Source organism: Drosophila subobscura, chromosome O, assembly GCF_008121235.1.
Source record: "Drosophila subobscura isolate 14011-0131.10 chromosome O, UCBerk_Dsub_1.0, whole genome shotgun sequence".
Taxonomy (NCBI): Eukaryota; Metazoa; Arthropoda; class Insecta; order Diptera; family Drosophilidae; genus Drosophila; species Drosophila subobscura.
Window position 1 is genome coordinate 5,611,869 of NC_048533.1, and position 21,260 is coordinate 5,633,128.

General features: G+C 42.1%; 5 protein-coding genes across 5 annotated transcripts in view; 3 read left to right on the top strand and 2 right to left on the bottom strand.

Moving 5' to 3' along the window:
• The window catches only part of LOC117899225 (furin-like protease 1), a 151,192-nt gene extending 136,743 nt beyond the window's left edge, over positions 1–14,449 (bottom strand). The window contains 1 exon segment of the mRNA XM_034809099.1: positions 13,767–14,449. The gene's annotated coding sequence lies outside the window, so the exon portion shown is untranslated.
• On the top strand, positions 3,181–3,910 carry LOC117899237 (eukaryotic translation initiation factor eIF1-like). The gene has a single exon (XM_034809111.1). The coding sequence runs from the start codon at positions 3,253–3,255 to the stop codon at positions 3,583–3,585; it is 333 nt and encodes a 110-aa protein (XP_034665002.1). The 5' UTR covers positions 3,181–3,252; the 3' UTR covers positions 3,586–3,910.
• Positions 14,450–16,931: 2,482 nt separating the features above from the next.
• On the top strand, positions 16,932–19,206 carry LOC117899229 (vacuolar protein sorting-associated protein 33B). The gene is made up of 4 exons (XM_034809103.1): positions 16,932–17,067; positions 17,118–17,218; positions 17,275–17,593; positions 17,645–19,206. The coding sequence occupies exons 1-4, from the start codon at positions 16,990–16,992 to the stop codon at positions 19,121–19,123; spliced, it is 1,977 nt and encodes a 658-aa protein (XP_034664994.1). The 5' UTR covers positions 16,932–16,989; the 3' UTR covers positions 19,124–19,206.
• On the bottom strand, positions 19,141–20,343 carry LOC117899233. The gene has a single exon (XM_034809106.1). The coding sequence runs from the start codon at positions 20,282–20,284 to the stop codon at positions 19,160–19,162; it is 1,125 nt and encodes a 374-aa protein (XP_034664997.1). The 5' UTR covers positions 20,285–20,343; the 3' UTR covers positions 19,141–19,159.
• Positions 20,344–20,465: 122 nt separating this feature from the next.
• Positions 20,466–21,168, top strand: LOC117899236 (mediator of RNA polymerase II transcription subunit 28). Its single transcript, XM_034809110.1, has one exon. The coding sequence runs from the start codon at positions 20,536–20,538 to the stop codon at positions 21,091–21,093; it is 558 nt and encodes a 185-aa protein (XP_034665001.1). The 5' UTR covers positions 20,466–20,535; the 3' UTR covers positions 21,094–21,168.
• Positions 21,169–21,260: the final 92 nt, after the last annotated feature.

Below are 21,260 nucleotides of genomic sequence, written 5' to 3' on the forward strand. Positions count from 1 at the left end.
ACATAACAAAACCCCAAAAGCTAGACGGGATGACGACTCCAACAACGATGTTGCATTGCCAAGCGGCAGAACGATGGGAAAAGGAGCGTGGACGGAGGGGTTTAGATCTTGTTGCAGTTGCATATTTTGGCGTTGCACGTTTTGCTTGTTGCTGCTGCAAGCCGCACAACAAATATGCCAGAAGCCAGAGACCGAAGAGCGAAGAGCGAAAACCGAGAGACCAAAAGAAGTTAAAGTAGCCCCCGAAACACAATCATCCGCCAAAAACCTTGGCTCATCCCAGAGTGCAGCTCCCTTATCCCTTTAGCTGTCCCCTTCTTCCTGTATCCCTCCCACCCCAACTCTTCAAGCCATAAACGAGTTGCTGGTTGTCTGCCGCCGTCTGCCTGCCCCTCCCCAGCTCTTGCGGAATAACAAACATTTCAAAAACGCGCCATACCTCCCCCCGGACCCCAAGACCCCGACCCCACGGACTCCAAAAACTGCAAAACTGGATTTTGAAAACACAAGCAAAAGAGTCGCAAAGAAATTGAAGAAAATAAACGAATATTGAACGCTCTATAGGGAGGGAAATAAAATATCAACAGTTGAAATATTACAAAATCTACTGAGAGACAGTCAAAATACGACATCAAATATTTGTGGTAACAAATTTCTCAAGTTCCATTCAATCTTCAAGCTATCCTCAAACGACGTCTACAAACCCACATACCCTATACTGCACACTCAATCGGAGGTTAGGGTATTCCCTCTCCTTCTTTCAGCATCAAAAACAATCGACAGACAACTTTGAAGCCGGCGCTCCATAAAAACTGGTTCCAGTCGAGTTGTGTGGTGGGGGCTCTGGGGGAGACGCCGCCTTAATCCGGCATTCTTTTGGCCCAGAGTTCGTGATTAACTGTTGAGAGGTGGTGGATGGAGCGATGAAGCCGTGGAGGGAGGTTGGAAGGTAGGCAAACATCCACATAGAGAGACGGAGAGAACGAGCTAGAGATCGCAAGAGATTCGGATGCATGTAACTCAATCTTGAGGCAGGAGATCATTAGGCTTTTATGTTGCGGTTCTCTGAGGTTCGGATCTCGCGGTTTGAATCTCTCGGTTTCCGAGCTCTCCTCCATCTGGCTCGCTGTCTGTCTGTCTGCCGTGCCTTTTGGGGCTGTTTAAAAGTCAATTTCAAGTTCAGACAATGGCTCGTAGAGGGCCTCACTGATTGATGCGACTCATCAGGAGGCAGGGACCAGCAGAAGGCTCTCAATTGGAGAGCCAGAGAGTGGCAGTAGAAGGGTTCCCGATTCGAGACTGAAATGTGGCAGATGAACCGAGAGTTTCTGGCGCTACCAAAAATCAGTTTAAACAATGCCCAAAACTCCTTCCCCGTCCCCAACAAACTTGGCTAAGTAGTTCGCTGGCGTTTCAGTCATGAACTGGCATTCCCCAATTTGATTCCTTTATGGCAAAAAAAAAAAATGAAAATAAAAACTAATGACCACAATTTCTGGGGCGTCTTCTCTCTGATGGATAGCAGAGCCAAAAGATTGATTTTTGGGAATGAGAAAGAAATGCGAGGGGAAAGAGAAAAGAGATGCAGCAAGGGAAAAGGAGATGAATGGGATGGATGAGGATGTGGATGAGGTTGGGGTTCGGTTCTGGGTCTTTTGGCCTGGTTGTTGATTCGATTATTTGCTTGAAGGCGGACCGACGCCGGCCACGAAAATCAATTTGTGTTTCGAATTTTGGGTTGTACGTGACTTCTCCCGAAGAAGATAGGAACTAAAAAAAGTAATAAAGGAAGATTCTTATGCAGAAAACTTAACAGAAATAAGAGAGGAGATGGCAAGTATTTGTTATCTATGAAAATGTATGCAAATCAGATGAAAACTATGGCAACAAACTTGGCAAGAAATAAGACAAAATTTATTTATTTAAATAAAAAAAATACAAAACAATTTTTGTAATTTGTTGAAATTCGAATATTTATTAAAATCTTTTTTCAAATTAAGTGAAAAAACTATTCACCTAAGAACCCAAAACTATTTTCTGCTTTGTAATTTTACATTTGTGACTACCACAGGTGGCTGAACTCAGACAAATATTTAAATATTCTGCTATTTCCTGTTATAATCCATCGAATGAGTGCACTTTTATTCCCATCGCTGACCACAGAACCAACAAAAAAACACCTAAACCCAAGTTCATGACCGCAATCAATGAATTCTGTAAACCAAACAGGAAGTGCCACAAAAATATCCCCAAAAGTACCAGAAAAAATCAACAAAAAGTCTAAAGCGTAGGTAAAAAAAAACACATATAAAAGATTAAAAATATTAGATTTAATTTCAACATTGTTCATGGCTGAGATAAAGCTCCCGGCTCCCCCCGGAAGCCTGCACAAGCCTCAATGTAAATCACTTGAGCGCAACAGAGAGACGAACGGAGGCACCTTCTGCTCTTATTTAATGGAGTTTGAGGGTCAACGAAGCGGGTCATTCGTTGTCTGCTTTTCATTTTCGTCATATCATGGAATCTGCGCTACAAGAAAATGCTCCCCAAACAACAACAGAATCATCTTTGTGGATCCAAAGAGCACTCAGTGTGTGCTTTTTCCCATTTCGTAATTATGTTTAATTATAATGATGCACAACAAATTAATGACACTTCAATTAAGCGGCACACAGCAACAGAAAACAAGAGTCTGTGTGGACCCCGGACATGTACAATTTTCGGCATCAAAGGAAAAGGAGCATAAGAGAGCATCGAAAACCCAAGAGAAACTTCATCGCGGCTTCAGCGAAATTCTGTATAAAAATAATGTAAAAATCAAGAGAAAATATCTGCATTCAAAACGATGTTTGTATGCCCTAATAAGTGCTGATTTGTAATCAAATGTAATCCTATTTTATCCATATTCTCCTTAGGAAATGAATATCTAAGCCAAACCGATGGACGATGCGCCCTGGCAGCCTCCTGAGGTGGAATATTTGCACATATTTCCATTGATCTAAATAAAAATTCCATCAACCCACCTTTTAATTTTCTTTTAGTCAAATTCTCGCTAACTTGTTATCCCCCTGATTTATTCTCATTGTGATTTGCTCAGCTCTCACGTAAACATCAAATAATTTTAATTCAAAGTCAAAATCTGAACGTTCCCAAGCAAAAGAAATAAAATAATTTTCAAAACAAAACAGTCCTAATCCGCTTTTGGGCTTTGATTTTTCACTCGCGTAATTTTCATTCGCGACTCGTGACAAAATGTCGATCCAGAACTTAAATACTCGCGATCCTTTTGCGGATGCCTCGAAGGGCAACGACGATGATATCCAGGACGGACTCATCCACATTCGCATACAGCAGCGGAATGGTCGCAAAACTTTGACCACTGTCCAGGGACTGTCGCAGGAGTACGACCTGAAGAAGATTGTGCGCACCTGCAAGAAGGAGTTTGCCTGCAATGGCACTGTCGTCGAGCACCAGGAGTACGGCGAGGTGATACAGCTGCAGGGCGACCAGCGGGAGAACATTTGCCAGTGGCTGACCAAGGCCGGATTGGCCAAGGCCGATCAGCTGAAGGTTCATGGCTTTTAAGCGCCTAGTGCAAGGGGGGAAAAAAGCAAGTTGCAGGCGAGTTTTGCCCTCTAAAATCAATCCTGCAGATCGCCCATGATCAAGATAGTTATACAATCAATGTTCCATTTTATAAATGATCAATTGGAAACAAGTCCTCACAGAACCTTCAATCAAGATCAGCAAGCAGCTACAATCCAAAGAGCCTTAAAAAGAATATTCTGTTTACCACCAGAATTTCTTTGAATCATCAAGAGAAAACCACCAACAATAGACCATTCCGTTTGAGAGTAAATAATTGTATATCGTATCATACATCAAATTAAATGTGCGCAGTGCAACTAAATTTAGAGGTTACACAGCGATTGCATTAAAAAAGCATTTCTGACAAAAGGGCCTTTTACTTATGGGAAATGTACCCAACAACACAGGATGAGGCAGAGCAAAAAGGCAGTCTGCTTTCCCGCCTCTTCCTCATCGAAAAACAACATTAAAGAGGCTGCTGTCACAGAAAGAGGCTGTCCCAACCAATATACAAGATATACATAAGTAAATATACATATGTAAATATATGTATACATTGAGGGATTGGGTTGTGTGTACATGTGTCTCTTTGACACCGTAGTCGATGCTCTGACAACTCTTTTGACACTGCGCCTACTGTGAGGCCAAGAGGAGGGACAGCCACACAGCAAAATGTCAGTCAAGTTTCAGTTGCAGAAGAGTTTCAATAAGTAAAAAAGTAATAACGAAGTGTATTTATATTGATAAATGAAGTGTGGAAATTCCTATAAAATATTTCGAGAGCTTTAACCCCAAAGACCGTCAACAATCGAAGAGCAAATGCAAGGCAAATGCAAAAAGTTCTCTATAGAAAATTTTAAATGCTCTTTTCAACTTAAAGGGGCATGCAAAGAGTACAGTTATATGCTAAGAATGGACCTCATAATACAGAAATTCTGAGTTTCTAGCAGAAAAAAACATAGGTTTGTCGCTCTAGCTAATACCCATCAAAATGAAGCTTAAAATGTCCCAACTTCTTTACCGTCAACTTCGAGTTTTAAAATATTTTTCTACAACTTTCAAAGATTTCCCTTCAATTTCCCAGTGCATTTTTCCACTTCGTTATGGTCTCCTTTGATTGCTTTTACTCTTCAGCTTTTAACCTCTTTATGTTTTATATAATTTGTGGCATAAAATGCAAGTCAAGTGCTGTCGGGCATTATGGCTCCTTTCCTGCTTTTTTGCATCATTTCCTTGGCATCCTGCTACTCCTTCCTGTCCCTTTGTTCCTTTTTCTCTTCATCTATTCTTTATTATTATTATAAAATGAATTCTTTCAAAATGTTGTCGCATAATAATGTCAATACCAATAATGCGGCCCCCCATTTGGCGGAGTTCTTACGATTCTCCCCTCCCCCAAACAATATGCCGCCACAGAAGTCTCCAATCTCTTTATTACACTCTTTATTTTCTCCCTGTGCCCCACTCTCTTTCTGTGTGAAGTTTTTCTCGTGTTTTTATGATGCTATCAATGTCTGCATTAAATTGCAGTTAAATTGCATAAATTCCGTGCTTGCAATATGAGAATGCTCCATTAGGCACCATAAAAAGGGGCAGAAAGCCGCCAGGAAGAGAGAAAGACTCTGGTGTTGGATTTTTCCATAAACGAAAGGCCTTTTCTGTCCTGTCTTGCTGCTCCTCAGTTTTTTGGCGGCGCAAACATCGCTTTCCGTAATTACTTTTCCGCCTTGCCCCAATTAATGTATGTTCCACATTTCCAATAGTTCGACTATTTTTAACGCACTCTCCACGCCACATTGAAGTGCTTGGAGAAAAGCTATTTGTCTAAATCATCACCTCAGAGCCCCCAGGCACCAGAGACCAGCCCCATGGGCGCATTCCCCTCCCAAAAAAAACCACAGAAAACTTCCTCTAGTTTTCTTTTGAGCACTCTTCGACGCTTTTCAAAAAAATGGGCAGTTTTTCTAGTTTATTACTCGGGCATTCATCAATTGCAACACGGAAACTGGGGGAGAATGGGAAATGCACTTCAAGTATTTTTCAACCAAAAAAAAAATAATAATAAAAACCAAAACACTGCACAACAAACGAAATAGAAATCAAAGTTTGAACAACGAGCAAGTGGAGAGGGGACGTGGGTCAGAGAGCTGAAGCCGAGTGTGCGGCCAGAATCAAGTGCTTTTAATACTCTCTAGGAAATGGGGTATGTTCAGCTTTCTGCAAGTTTTGCAAATCAGCAATGGTGGAAATCATTTCTACATTTATCGTATCCTTTAACATTTCTTTTTTCTTTAAGAACAATTGTGTTTGCGGATGAAGCCAACAAATTTCCATTCATTTTGACTGCTTTATCCAAAGATCTTATGGGAAGGATCGCAGAGTATCCAGTTACCCAGCCTCTACGCCTGTCGTTCAATAATATTGAAAATGGCAAAGAGAGAGAGAGAGAATGAGGAGACGGCGGTAAAGTTTCCTTTTGATTCTGAAGGTAACTGGAAAAACTACAACAAAATAAATATAAACAATCCACAAAAAACACACAAAGGAGAGAGAGCAGAGCAGAGGTAGAACACAGAGCAGAGCAGAGGGAGGAGCGCTTTAGCAACGTAAGAACAATGTCATGCAATCAACTTTAGGCCAAGAGCAGCAGCAGCAGCAGCAGCAGCAGCAAGCCCCAAAAACCAACAATAAAACACAACCACAGCAACAAAAACGCAGAGCCACAAGCAGTGGAAATGCAGTGAAGAGGGGGGAAAGGGGAGCAGTAGCTATAGCAATTGCGGAGAGGAGCAAGAGCGAGAGAGTGCAAAAACTAACTGCAATAAAAAAAAACAACAACAACAAAGAAGTAACTAAAACCAATGGAAAGCAACAGGAGAACACACACCACCAACAACATCCAGCGGCACACAAATAACAAAAACAACAACATTGAACCCCTCTACAATAATCAACATTTTATTCTTTTTTTCTACACTTTGCTTTTATTTTTGCTGTCCTGCCTCTCTGGCAAGGTGAACAGTTTTTACCGTTTCTTTCATTATTATACACTATTTGCACACTTTGGGGCAGCCAAAGTTAACTTTAGTGATTTTAAAAACGAGACTTAAGAAGCTCTCTAAAAACATTAAATAATTCGCCTTCAAGGGTATCACAAGCATCGGATAACATACCCCAAAGCTACACACTGTATGCACCTCTATCGTTTTCAATCATATTTCCAGCTCCCTCGCTCTCTCTCTCTCTTATTCTTTCTTTCAACTTGTTTTTTGTGCGCAGTCTTGGGAGCAGGTGAGAGATTAATGTGCATTACTGCCACTCTTTAGCCCCCACCACTCCTTCACATTTGCCCTGCACTGCATCGCCTCCACCCTTCATCTCTGTTCTACTCATCTTTCATTCTAGTTCTAGTTTTTGGTTCAAGGTTGCTCCCAGCACTTTTTCCCCATAAGCAATGTGTCGATTGAATTTCAGCTTTTGTGGTTTTCATTCAAGCAAAACGTTCGTTGCGAAACAAGCAGCAAGAAAAATGATTTAAAGGTGTTTTATTTCCAGGGTTGGGTTATACCTATACCTTACATATGGTACAATGTAACTACACCTTAAGGTTTTTATAACGTTAAACACATTTTAGTTACTAAGTATTTTCATTGTACGGTTGAAACCGTTTTATATATGGAAGCAATGAAAGTGAAGTGTTTTTTCTTCCATTTACATTTCGTGTTTCAGATTTATAGGGTGTGTGTGTGTACGGTGTATCATTAATTAATGATTGATAAGGCATGACCGACATTACCCCTTCCCTGATGAGATTCCCTTTCTAATTTTTGTGCTTGTGTTTTTTTTCTCTGCTTTCCTCCAGTTTCATTTGAAATCGTTTTACATGCACTTTTTGTCTCCTTCTCTCTTTTATGTATCAATCTCTAATGGAAACCTTTTTCCCCCCTTCTCTGTCTGGGTCTCAATCTCTAATTAAAAGTACGAGTGTGCTGGTATCTCATGTATCTTTTTGCGGTTTTATTGGTTATGGATCGGATGGAATACACAGAAATACAAACAGACAGAGAGACGACAGTGTCACCATCCCATCCATGGCATGCCACACGCTTGAATTGAATCTGTGACTTTTTAGCTACAAAAATCCCATAAATTTGCTCGCTTTGCAATTTCTCTGTCTCTGTCTCTGTCTCGTTCTCTTCAGTATTGTCTGTCTCGTTCTCTTGCTTTTGTTTTTTAGCGGGTCAAGGTTGACAGAACACACAGCGGATATATGTACAATATAACGAATCGTAGTAAGCCCACAATCCCATACGTTGCCAAAAAGAAATGAAAAAATAAAAAGAAAAGAAGTCTCTGACAAGAAAAGTAGCAGCAAAATTTACAGAGCAGCAAATATTAACTATGACATTTATGACACACTTTTCTTCCTTCCAAGACACTTTTCAGCATGCAACAACAATGTGTGTGTGTGTGTGTGTGTGTGTGTGTGTGAGTTGGTGGGGGAGGGGAGGCATGCAACAAACAACAATTTATTGTCACGTGCCAAAAAGTACAAACATATACAAAAATCGTAACAACAAAAATTGTATAACTTTGGCAAACAACTAAAGTAAGTGAAAAACGAGTGAACGAGACACAGAGAAAGAGAGAGAGAGAGAGATACAACCAAGTGGAAGAAGAAAATGAACTCAAGACAAAAAGCAAATATGAAGTGAGAGGGGTCATGACGACTAAGAGTTACCTCCGATATTTGTTAGCTCTTTTGAAAGAAAACTATCTCAAAATAAAAGACAGGGCTGCCAAAGACCTAGCACAAAGCCTATGTTGTTTTTATATTATTTAATAATTTTTAATAATAAATATTTAGTTTGAATTATTTATTTAATTATTAATATTAATTATTTAGTAGTTCAATTTTTCTCGCTCTTGAATCCGAAAATTCTCTTCCTGGCACAAAAAATGTTCAGTGCAAAAGACTTAGCCTTAAATACCCTTTTACAGGATATCCTCAGAAAAAACGGTAATTCAAATCTCCCCAGCACGGGCAACAGCAGCAGCATCAACTTCTTGGCAACTTTCTTCAGAGTCCACGTTCTTCTTCTTCTTACTCTCTTTTCGTCAGCTCTCGGTCTCTCTCTCTCTCTCGCTCCCTCATGCTTATTCTCTTATCTGCTATCTCTCTTTCTCTCTCACCCATCATATTGCCATAAATTTTGTGATTTCACATAAATTTTCGTCTCTTTCCGGGAGTCTACTCCATGCCTCATCCTCTCCGCTGCTTTTGCCTGCTACTTCTCGTTCTATTCTTTTGCATTGTTCATATTTGCATATGAAATCATGTGTTAAAATGCAGTAGCTTTCAAATATACACATATATTTTTCTTTCTTGTGTGGCAATATTTCTTCGACATTTCGCAAAGAAGGTGCCGAAAGTGGGTTCTGGCACGCACACGCACCCAGACGGGGGGGGTTGCATCATTCTCTGGATAGAGAATGCAAACAAACATGTCTGCACATATTTTTATGTTTTTCTTTCTCCATATTTCTCCAAATGTATTTTATAAGCAAAATGTCATCTCGCTTGAGTGAACATTTCAGAAGTGCATATTCTTTTTTTTTGGCAATTTTGCTTTCGATTTTGACATTAGTTTTGTATCTTTTGTCAGTTAACTTTAGCTGTAGGATATTTGGAAGGTTCTTTTTGTTTTCTTTTGAATGAATACGGTTCGGGAAAAGCTAGGCCTATGAGGAGTTACGTCTTGGAGTTTATTCCATATACATATTTTAATATTCTACAGGTAAGGTTGAAAAATTGACAATTTAATTGAAAATTCAGAGGTGGAAAATGATATGCAAATATGTGTGTAAGTCGTCAGTCGTAAGTCAGTCAGCCATTAAGCTAACTTGTTTTCGACATGGCCAATTCATTAAGAAACCAGCCCCTACTCCAACCACCAATCGCTGTCTCTTCCACACGCGGCTTTCACATCTCAGTTTCAGTTTTCCTACGCCGGAAAATGACGACACCCCCCGACCAAAAATAAACGAAAGAAGCGGCAAAGAAAAAATTGGGTTTTTCTTGTGTCTGAGAAACTGTAGCCAATCTCGAGTTGTGGGTTGTGTTCGTTCGCCTCAAAATTTCTCACCTTTCGTGGCAATTTGAGCGGACGGCAACGTGCCAGGCATAGCTGAGCAGCAGCCGCCGGAAAAGCGGAAAAGCGCTTGCCCCCTCCATTGTTTATTCGTTTCAGCTTAAACTTCGCTCCGCAATGTCGCTGGCCCAACAGCAAAGAAAATGGAAAACACACGCGAAAAAACGAGAACTAGTTAAGTTAGCTCTTGGGAAAGCGCTCGAAAAGAGAGATTTTTCTTCAACCGCTGAACGAATGAACGAATGAGCGAAACGCTTCTTTTATTCTGCCTGCACTTTTGACTCAGCAGAAAATTTTCTTTTGTCTAGCAATCTGAAAATTTCAACGGATATAGAGCAGATTTGGCATTTATTTCGAGTCAATTGGGGAGCATTCAAGTTTTGTTTTTTTGCTTTTCTGTAGCTTTTTATTTGGGCTTTTGCTCTGCGATCATTTTTGTGGAGGAAAGCGTTTCCTTTTTAATCAGCTGTGAAGCAATAACTCATTTTTCTATCTCAAGAAGAAATAGTCACTGTTTTTTCATTGGAGTTTTTGTTTGAATCTCTGTTTCTTTCCTGCTTTTTTCCATATTTCTTATAACAATTTACTGTTTTTGATTTGCTTTATTTCGCATGTGAAATACCTTTTCCGCTTTGCTTTTGTTTTATTCTTGGACACGCGCCAAAAAATACTTTTCTTGGGGCACAAACATTCTATTCTACAACAGAAACACAACACACATGTTGCCCCCAAGAGTGGGGGACGCTGCTGTACGTCAGTCAGGCAATGCGCGCCAGTCATCTACCAAGGCATAGCATACCATAACCATCCTCATCATCCTCTATTCCTACTCCATCCTCGCTCTCCGCTTATTCTGCATCCCATGTGTTTTTACCTATCCCCATAAGTCTTCTTTTTGAAAGTCTCTCCCTTTCTGCCTGCCTGTCCCTTTTTTTATTGTTTCCCCCAAATGCAAAGATGATGAAGATTGAAGAATGCTGTAGAAACTGGGTCTTTCGTTTACGTATTCTGGGGATTTTTTGTTTATTTTTGTTGTATTTAGAGTCGTGAATCACCCCTAAAAGTGAGTGAGACACCCTCTAGAAAACGACTCTTTTTTCATGATTTTTTTGATGAAATTGCAAAAAATAAAACTTGAAAATAACCATTAAAATTGGCGATTTTTATTTGTTATATTTTCTTATATTTTTAGATTTATTAACACTTGCAAAGAGTCCAAGAAAGCCCTTATAGGTTACCACCTACATACATATACTCATCATTTTTGTGGTGATTCATCATCCAAAAACCCGAGTCTAAGCGTATCCCAATCACGTATTCCCTAGCAACAAATCATGGAAGAGAGAGGGAGAGTGAGGTGAGGGCATCGAAATGCGCAATAAATGGTGAAAATTTGTGTGAGAACACATTCACGTAATTACGCACAAAGGAACGAGAAAACTTTTATGGAATAAACCGCAACAAATGCAACAATCCCCACAACACGTGTGGGCGATGGATGACGATGATGATGAGAAACAGAAATGCGAAAAAGACCAAAGCGGAAAGGAAAGGCAGCGCCAAAAATAGCTCGAAGTATATGTAAGTGTGTGCGAAAAAGACGATAAGACAAATAAAGCGCCAAATATAATTGGAAGAAGAATCCCATTCTAAACAGTAGATCACACACGAAAATGAAAAGGCAGAAAACATATGGAACAGCAGGGCGGGTGGCGGAAGGAACACAAAACCGAAAAGCTAATAGAGAGCAACCTTATATTTGGAAATACTCGTAGTCTTATTTGCCATATGCCAATAGAGGGAACGAACAACAATACTAATTGGAGGGGAATACTGATGTGTGCACAAGTATTTCTGTATTATCTGTGTGTGTTCGTGTGCAGTCCACGCCCCGAAATGAGCTAAAACAGACATCAAATCGAAGAAATTTCACACGCCTCCAAAAAGAACAACAAAGAAACGAATTGGAATTGGTTACCAAGTGATACCCAGTACTTGGAATTACTTAATGTTTTCTCAGAATAAAATGAATACTGAAAGAAAATTAACGGACTGCCAAAGAGAAACTTAACTTTTCTTATTTTTTTTCCGAAATCGTTGCCTTTGCTCTACCCTGTATACCCTTTGAACTCCAATAGTGTACAGGGACAGTCTCCACAAGAAAACGCAAAAGAAACAACAAAGCGTTGTCAAAAAAAATGCCGTATGTAGAAAACTTTCTGTAGTTCTGTTACTTTTCATTGCTTTTTGCCGAAGTGTTTCCTGTCCTTCTGTTCCTTTTCCATTTCGTTTTGGAAGTGTAATTTGTTTCTGGTTTAATTGGTGCAGAATTTTTGTTGAAGAATTTATGAGGCAACACTCTTGCCCTCTCTCTTTCCCTATCTCTTTGCCGGGTTCTCTCTGGGGTTTCTTCAAAGTTTATCGCCTTGGGGCCAGCAAATGTTTATTTATCTAAATGCAAAATGAATTATTTCGATTTGCTTGCTTTTGTTATTGTTATCGTATTGAACATACAGTCGGTCTGGCCATGAGGAAGTCAGCAAAGTGGAAAGTGTGTGAAAATGAGGCGAACGATAAGCAATAAGATTAATTTCATCATTAGACATTTCTTGGCCATTGCAATTATCGGCAATGCGCATCGATTCGTTATCCATATCAGGTACTAATTTATGTTTACAGAATCATTGACAGCTCAAGAACAAAAGAATGCGGTCTGAGGAAAGTTTTTAGTTTGAAAACATTATTCGAATATACCTTAGTTCTATGTGGAACCACTCCCTCGATAGAATACTATTTAGAATCTTTCTTATTTGCCCACAGACTTTTTTCTATGATTCTTTGTGTATTAGTGTCGCATTAAAGTTTAAACCCTTCTAAAAATCCGAAATCACGACGGAGCCCCCACCCAATGATCACAATGAACAAAAGTTGAATAGCCTTTTGTGCAAAAACAGAAATATAAAATAAAACAGTCTTTAAATTTAAATGCAAATTATTTTTAACAAGAAACAAAAAAAGGAGAAACAATAAATTTGCTGTCCAACGAAAATGAACTTTTAATGCGAAGAGAATCTTCATCAGATTTTATGACGAGCAGCAGCAGGGTCCGGGTCCCCCACAAGACAAATAAAACATAATTAGGAAAGACAAAACGAAGAAGGGGGGAACACATAGAAGACGATCAAAATGTGAAGAAGAGCAAACGCATAGAAGCGCAAAAGCAAAGGAAAATCTAAAAGTAAACGACGAGCACAACTACCTGCAGCGGAAGAGCGAGAGGGACAGACACTGATGATGATCCAAACCGGTATAACAAACAAATGCAAAGAAACCGAATAAAAAAACAGCGGAGAGAAGAGTTAGAGACTATAAGAAAACAAGAAAGGGAAGGGTGACACCAGAGGATCGAAGCTTGGATACCCTAACAGAATGCTCGACTAGCCACTTTTCCAATAGAAGCAATACATGTGAATGTCCCTCATAGATCCTCTTTCTGCTAATCACACATCATACCCCATCTCAACAAGAGACATCCAAATACAGCAGCAAATGCAAAAGAAATAGCAAAAACAACACTAAGCCGCATGCCAAAACGCAGCGAACGAGATAATGACTGACAGACAGCATAGATGGCAGCAACAGGGGTAGGAAGGAGTAAAAAGAAGACAAAACTGCAGCAGAGCGAGCGAGCAAAAGGAAAACGTGCACGGGGCGACAGGTTGAGAGACTCAGGCGACGGGCAACGGCAGTGGCGAATATGAAAACAAAAAGGAAAACGGCAACTGGCGTCGGCGTCGGATGAGGCATGCAACAAGCGGCAGTAACAATAACAACAACAACAACGGCAACACCAAGCAGACAGCAGCTCTCATTCAAGTATTTTTATCATTAGCTCAACAATTTGAGGTATTTTCGCTAGCGACGACGACCGCAATACGCAAAAATATTTGTGTGCAACAATTTTTCAAGCACAAAAAAAGTTCGTTTTTGTTGTTGCTGTTTTAAACAAATTACTCATCCCTTTACCTTGTAACTGTAAAAAGAGCGCGCGGAGAGCGTCGTCGTTGCGGCATTCAATTTGGTTTTCCAAAAATTTCATTTATGTTTTGCTTTATTTCTTTGTTTTGTTTTGGATTTCACGCGAAAGCAAAAGCAGCAAACAACAACATAAAATCACAAACACATGCCAGCTCACTCACACACACAAACACCCGCGAACGACACGCACAGAAACAGAGAGGCAGAGAGAGAGAGAGAACGGGACTACACTTGCGGCCACATAAATATAAACACACTTTGACTATCCTCTAGTTTCTGCTGGACATGATATATATTCACTTATATACTTTATTTCTCTATTAACATTTATTCTTTGTTGTGTGAGACAGGCAGGAATGGACTCGCTGCTGGCCTTTGGCTGTTATGTAGGAGCAAAATATTTTCACAAGATAACGGCGCCTATTAATTTCGCGGGCAGACACTCTATAAATTAGGCTGTGGTTCCTCGATTGCACTTTGGCCTCTGCTGCCCGGCTTGGCTGTTTGTTTAAGCGGCGGTGTAATAGATTGCGTTTGTTTTAAACATCCAAATACGAACAAGGCGCGGTAAACACGGTTCCGAAACACGCAAAAACACGAAATTCCCGCTCGACGCAACAAAAGGCAGGGTGTTCACATGGGCATTCGAATTGATACTACTACTACAGACTACTGGATGTTGTATTGGTTATCAAGACACATGAAACAGCTGTGTAGTGTATCGCGGATGTATCGATAAAATATACCGTCAGGGACACGTAAATATACCAAAATATACCATTGCATCTTCAAAATATACCGTAAGTATACCGTAGTCTTTAATCAGATTCCTCGATTATGATGTTCTTTTTAAAATTACTAGCTTGCAAAGACTTTCACCACTGAAAGAATAATTTAATCCGATTGAAGAATCAATTTGGCGTATTATAAATACTTATTTTACTGGATTGTATACCTCATGGACTTTTATTTTACAACTTTGTATTTGAATTTTTGAGCTTTGTCTTCAGTATTTAAATGTATGTAAGTGTATGTAAACTATTAAAAGAGACATGTATATTCTCTGATAACTTTGAAAAATTTAAAAAATGGCTCGCAGAACAAAAGCGATAAAGACATTCTATTATTTCCTGAAAGGGAAAGGCATCATAAGTAAATATTATAATAAGCTCGGAGTGGTTTGGGGGGCAGTTATCCTATCTTTACAGTATAATTGGGGCTAGACTCCGATTTATACAGGATATAAGGATATATGTATATAAGAAACGCCAGATAATGATAATAATTATGATAATGTACAAATCATCATTATCGTCTAACCAGTCACCGATTTCTTTGATTTTATTTATATATATCTATATATTGTCTATAGCCCAATATTAATATATTCTATTTTATATTTAGTTGTTCTCATTAGTTGTTCAAACTCCCTTCGCAAAGGAAAAGAGCTTTCAAAACTCCCTTAACAAAGCAAAAGAGCTTTCATGGTGCTGAATGTGTACCAAAAACTAAGGTGTCGACAACAGGTAAATACGTCACAAAAATTCCAGAGGCGCCAGGTGAATTACACGGCGATTTCATCCCCCGTGATGAAAATTCTCAAAAGAAATCCTCTCCTGTGTCTAAACGGTCATGGAAATCATCTCCTGTGACTAAACGGTCAGGGAAATCATCTCCTGCCAGACGTTCTCGCAAGCACTATTTCCTCAACAGGTGCGAAAAAGGTGGGTGCTTTGAAAAGTTCGTCCTTTATTACCTGCTTGCCATACCTTGATTTCTCATGCCAAAGAGAGTATTAGATCAGCGGAAAGATGATCAGCGGAGACATGGTAGAATTACTAATTAGTAATTTCACCATGAGCGGAGAGAGCAAGATACTCTCTCCTCTCTCTCCTCATCTTTGCGGCTCAATATGTGCACAGAGATCCCACAGAAATATACCAAAAAAATATACGTTCACACTTACATATACAAGCACTATTCCTCGACTTTGATCTTCTATTTGATATTAATAGCTAGTTAGGACATTCAGCTCTAAAACTGAAATTTTGCTCGAATCACAATTCAATTCTTCATAAGATCGACTAGTTTTTATGACTTTCCTTTATTGGAATGTTCAAATTAAGTGTAAACCTAAAAAGGTCAACCGAAATAGCATTCAAATCTACAAATATGCTAAGTTTTATGTATATGTTGTGTTACGAGTAATTTTACATGAAACGTAGTGACCGTCAGGTGTCGCCCCATCGCACAGAAATATACCAATAATAAAATACGTAAATCTTAAATAATTTTCCTTGACAGAGTATTGTGGGCGGGCCTTTAAAAAAGTTTTTTTTTTTTTATTTTCAAGTAACTGGGCTTTCGCAGGTTTGCATTTTAGGCTAGATTTTTCATTTTCATATTTTATTTATATTATATTTTTTTTGTTTTTGTATTTGTCTTTAGTTTGTAAATGTATGTAAACTATTAACAGAGAAACATTTGGATGAACCATGTTAACTGATAACATTTAAGAATTTTAAAAATAGCGCGCGCAACAAAAGAGAAAAGAAATTCTATTGTTTTGTCAGGATGGGAAAGGGAACGGGAACGGTAACGTAGGTAAATATCGGATGGGTTCGGGGGGCAGTTCTTATATATTCACAACACAATTTTTCATCGTACGGCTGTCAAGGTTCTATAAAATCTAAAATATATTTTCCTTAAGAATATTTGATTATAAATAATATTTAGCTCTCCTTTAAAGTCTCCTTTGGTTTGTAGCGTTTTGTTGGTTCTTTCAAGTTTCTTTCAAGAATGTAATGTCGACTGCGACTTCAGTTGCTGGAGTCGCAACAAGTTGACAAATAACGAACGGTTCATCCCCACTCACGTAACGTTTTATGCTTTTTTATATTGGTTGACCTTTTCAGTTCGATCCTTATTTTGTCAGCAATCCAATAAAAGGAAATTATGAAAACTAGCCAATCTTGTAAAGAATTGATTGATAAATCGGATAAAATTATAGTTTTAGCGCTGAGACTCCTAATTAGCTAGTAATATCAAATATAACTTAAAAATCGTGGAATATGATTTAAAATTACGATGTATCTACGGTATATTTTTAAAATAAGAAGGTATTTGCGGTATATATTATCGATAACTCCGCGGTCACACTGCTGGAGGGGGAGTGGGCCGGTACAAATATTTATCAAAATCCGCTTTAATTATGTCCCAAAACGATCCTGGCAATGGAAACCTGATGGAAAAGAAGCTGCAGGGGTTCCAACTGGTGGCACAGGAAAAGGTAATGCTAACAACACTCAAATACGCGATGTCTAAGTAGATTATTTGCAGCTGCAAGCAATACTTTGTTCTATACCCGGCAAAAAGGAGCTTATTCTGGAGCCAGCTCTGATCAAACCGCTGGAACACATCTGCACTGCATCCTGGCTAAAGTTGGTTATTTTCGGTATCTCCTGAATTTGCACTAAACCCCTACGCTCGCTTGCAGATTAAAGGGCATACAGAGGATCTACAAGCACGATGCCAAACAGAGTTTGCCACGTTCCGCGGATGAGGTGCACATTTATATGATTCGCAGCGTGTTGGGCACCTATCAGACACTGCTGCGACAGCTGCAGCCGCTGGCCACGCTGGAGACACCCGACATCTCGCTGAAGATGTACCACATCATCTGTGTGCCCAGCTGCTATACGTACTACCAGACGCTGCTCGAGCAGGCGGGGCTGTGGGGCCTGGTGGAGCTCCATCATTACAATTGGGACTTCATCTACTTTGACCAAGGAGTTCTCAGCCTGGAGTTGCCAAATGTAAGGGCTTTAGCACCCAAAAACCTGTCTAAACTCTCTTTTTTCCCCTAGTTGTATGAGTGCCTGTATCTCCACGGCGATAATTCGCCCCTGCCGGCTGTGGCCCAGAGCTTGCGGCTGCTTCAAATGATCTGTGGCCCACCGGCGGTGATTCTTAGCTTTGGCTCTCACTCGGCACAGTTGCTACAAATGCTACAGGCACTGGGCAAGCCGCCAAACTCCACCAGTCCCCCCGACTATGGCGCCTGGCTGATCATCGATCGGGACAAGGACTATCCCTCGAGTCTGCTCACGCCCGCCATCTATGCGGGTCTGCTGCTGGAAGTGTTCCAGCAGCGGGCAGGCGAAATAGTCGTAGATAATTCCAAGAACAAGATCAGCAGTCAGCGCGTGGAGCTGTTGCAGAGCAAGCAACCAAAGGCGGCGACAAGCGCCAGCAAATCCATCTCGGTGCGCCTGAACTCTGCCTCCGATGAGATCTATGGCGACAATCGCTACAAGCACTTTGCGCAGGCCAGCAGCTTGATACGCGCACAGGTCAAGGCCTTGGGCTTGGAGCTGCAAAAGCTCAACGACATGCAGCTGGAGGAGATGCACGATTACGTGGCCCGAAAGCTGCCAAAACTGACGGAACTCAAAGCGAAAGTCTTGCGGCATTTGAATGCCAGTGAAATTGTTATCCAAATGTTGGGAAACTTTCGTAGACTGCAGACCCTGGAGGAGGATATTCTGAACAATGTGTCCAGGAAGCGTCTGCTGGCGGAGATTGATGAATTGCTGACGACAGATGGACAGCGTTACAATACCCTGCGCCTGCTCTGTCTGCTGCATCACTGTGCGGGCGTGGCCCCCGAGGAGTTGCAGCTGTTTGCGAGGAACTACTGCAACATGTTCGGCCATCGGGAGTTGGGTGTGTTCCAGCAGCTCGCCCAAGCGGCGCTGCTGCCCCAGCTGTTGCCCGAAAAGAAGGCGCCCACCAAGCTGCTGGCCAATCTGCCCTTGCCCAAGTTCCAGCAAACCGAGTTCCAGGCCAATGCCAATCGCTTGAAGCTGCTCACATCCTGCGGCGATGGTCCGGATGGCGCTGCCACCTCGAAGGGCCAACAGGGCGTACAGTCCTGCCCCAGTTTTGTGTTCAATGGCACGTACATACCGCTGGTGGCACAGCTGTGCTCCATTCTGCTGCGCGCCAACAATGCTGAGGAGTTGTCCACCAAGCTCTCCATGGTCGAGGGCATGCAACTCCATTTGGACAGCAGCAGCAGCAGCACCAGCAGCAGACAGACACCCAAGGCCTATGCTGCCCAGCAGCGGACACCACCAGGTGCGGCCACACCCTCCAGTGGGGCGGATGCGGATGTGTTCCCCCTGCGACTACGTAATCTCTTTGTCTTTGTGGTTGGCGGGGCCAACTATGCGGAGATAGCCGCCTGTGATTTCATCTCCAAGCTGACTGGTGCCCACATCACAGTGGCCTCCGACTCTCTAATGGCTGGAAGCGATCTAATCGCCGCCGCCTTCAGCAACTGAATTTAATACACCGAAAATCCGGAAGAACTCTTTATTTTATATACAATTTCTACGCGTATTTTGTAATAAACAGTCACACACCATTGGTGCACCCTTCATGCCGGGCACGCGATAGAGCAGCTCTCCGTCGTCATCGTAGTAGGCGTCCTCCACGCGGTAAGTGGCACCTGGACGATGCAGTTTTCGAGGTATTACAATGCGATCCTTGACTTTGGTCATCTCGTAGCGTCGCTGATCGGCCACACTGATCACAATCTCGCTGCTTTCGAACTTTTGCACGTAGCTGGAGAGGTGACCCGTGCCACTGGGATTGCTGGGCGGCGGTTGGGGCACCTCGGACACGGCGGGAACAAGCTGCAGCTGCTTGAGCTCCTGCAGACGCATCTTTCGCTTATTGCGGACTTTGTCAAGCAAGTAGGTTTCATCTTCTGCTGCTGCGGGTGGCGGAGCATACCCTGAGGGTAGCTGGGGAGGACTAGGGCTATCTTTGGGCTGTTTTCCACTTCCGAGCAGCTGCCGGAACTCATTTGACTCTGGCACTGGAAGTGCCGGCCTCGTGGGCCACTCCTCCGGCTTCAGTTGCTTCAAATCCTGCTGTCGTCGCTCCGAGAACTTCTCCAAGTGCTGCAGAAAGGCCGAAGGTATGGCCACATCACATTTCCCTTGGCGCAGCTGCTGCCAGTTCCTCATGACGCTCTCATCGTGTGCGCGAATCCTGGGCACATTCCTCGGCCGCCACTTGGCGCGCAATACCTTCTGGACAATCTCTGGGGTGGCGGGAAAGCTCTCGGCCAAACGTTCGATGCTCCACTCGTCCGGTCGCTGTTCGTGCAGCAGACGCATTTGCTCCTTTTCCGCATGGAGCAACAGATTTGGGAGCTTCACATCCCGAAAGTACTTGTGTTTGATCATAAACTGACGCACACGGTCTCGCTGCGCCTGCTGTTGCGCCTCATGCTGTCGATGGGTTTTCTGTACGTCCATGAAATCCGACTCCATATCGCCATAATCCTCGCTAGCTTCGGGCGTCGCTGTGGGCCGTTCGTTCTCCTGCAGCTGTTGCAGCTGATAGCCAAGGCCGGGATTGGCACGACGCGGCACGCGTGCCCTTAGGCAGTTCTGTGCTGTGTGCAGACAACGTTGCACCATCCGAGCAGCCATTTTATATGTTAATTTAATTCTAAAATGTTTGTTTATATAAACAGCCGCATGCAGCTCGCGGTCAAATAGCGAACTATCGGTACAATCATCCATAGAAATGCAATTCCAACCAGTTGGCAGCTCTCTTTCTCGGTATCTTTCGGTATATTAAAAAAATTACAGCGGTATACTTAATCGATAAGTCTGTGGTCACACTGGAGTCGAGGGGACCGGCAAAAAAATTTGTTAATAATTGAAAATCAGTGTTAATCATGGCCCAAAACGATCCTGGCAACGGAAACCTGATGGACGAGTTCGAGGAAGCCTTCCAGTCCTGCCTGCTATCCCTGACCAAGCAGGAGCCGAACTCTGGGACCAACAAAGAGGAGATTGAACTGGAGGTACAGAAGACGACGAATCGCTTCATCGATGTGGCCCGCCAAATGGAGGCATTCTTCCTGCAGAAACGCTTCCTCGTGTCCACCCTTAAGCCCTACATGCTGATCAAGGACGAGAACCAGGATCTCAGCATTGAGATCCAACGCAAGGAGGCCCTCCTCCAGAAGCACTACAATCGCCTGGAGGAATGGAAGGCCTGCCTCTCCGACATCCAACAGGGCGTCCACAATCGCCCCACGCCGCCCATCAACCCGGGCATGCTGCAGGGCGGCCCCTCTGGCATGCAACAACCCATGGGTGGTGTGCCCCCACGTCCCGGCCTGATGCCGGGCATGCCACCCGTTGGTCCCATGCCACCCGGACAACAGCATATGCTGCAGGCACAGCAAATGCAGCAGCTACGCATGATGGGCAAGCTGCCACCCAAGTGAGCAGAGGGCTGAAGGGGTTGGTGAAGGTGGGGTTTTAGTTTGTAATTTTAATAGTTCAATAAACACAACACAAAAGAAATGTCAAGCCAAGCTGTCTAGATTTATAGCTAAGAAACTTCGTGGCACATCGAAACATCATGGGACACGCGCAGATATTTCCAAAGAAA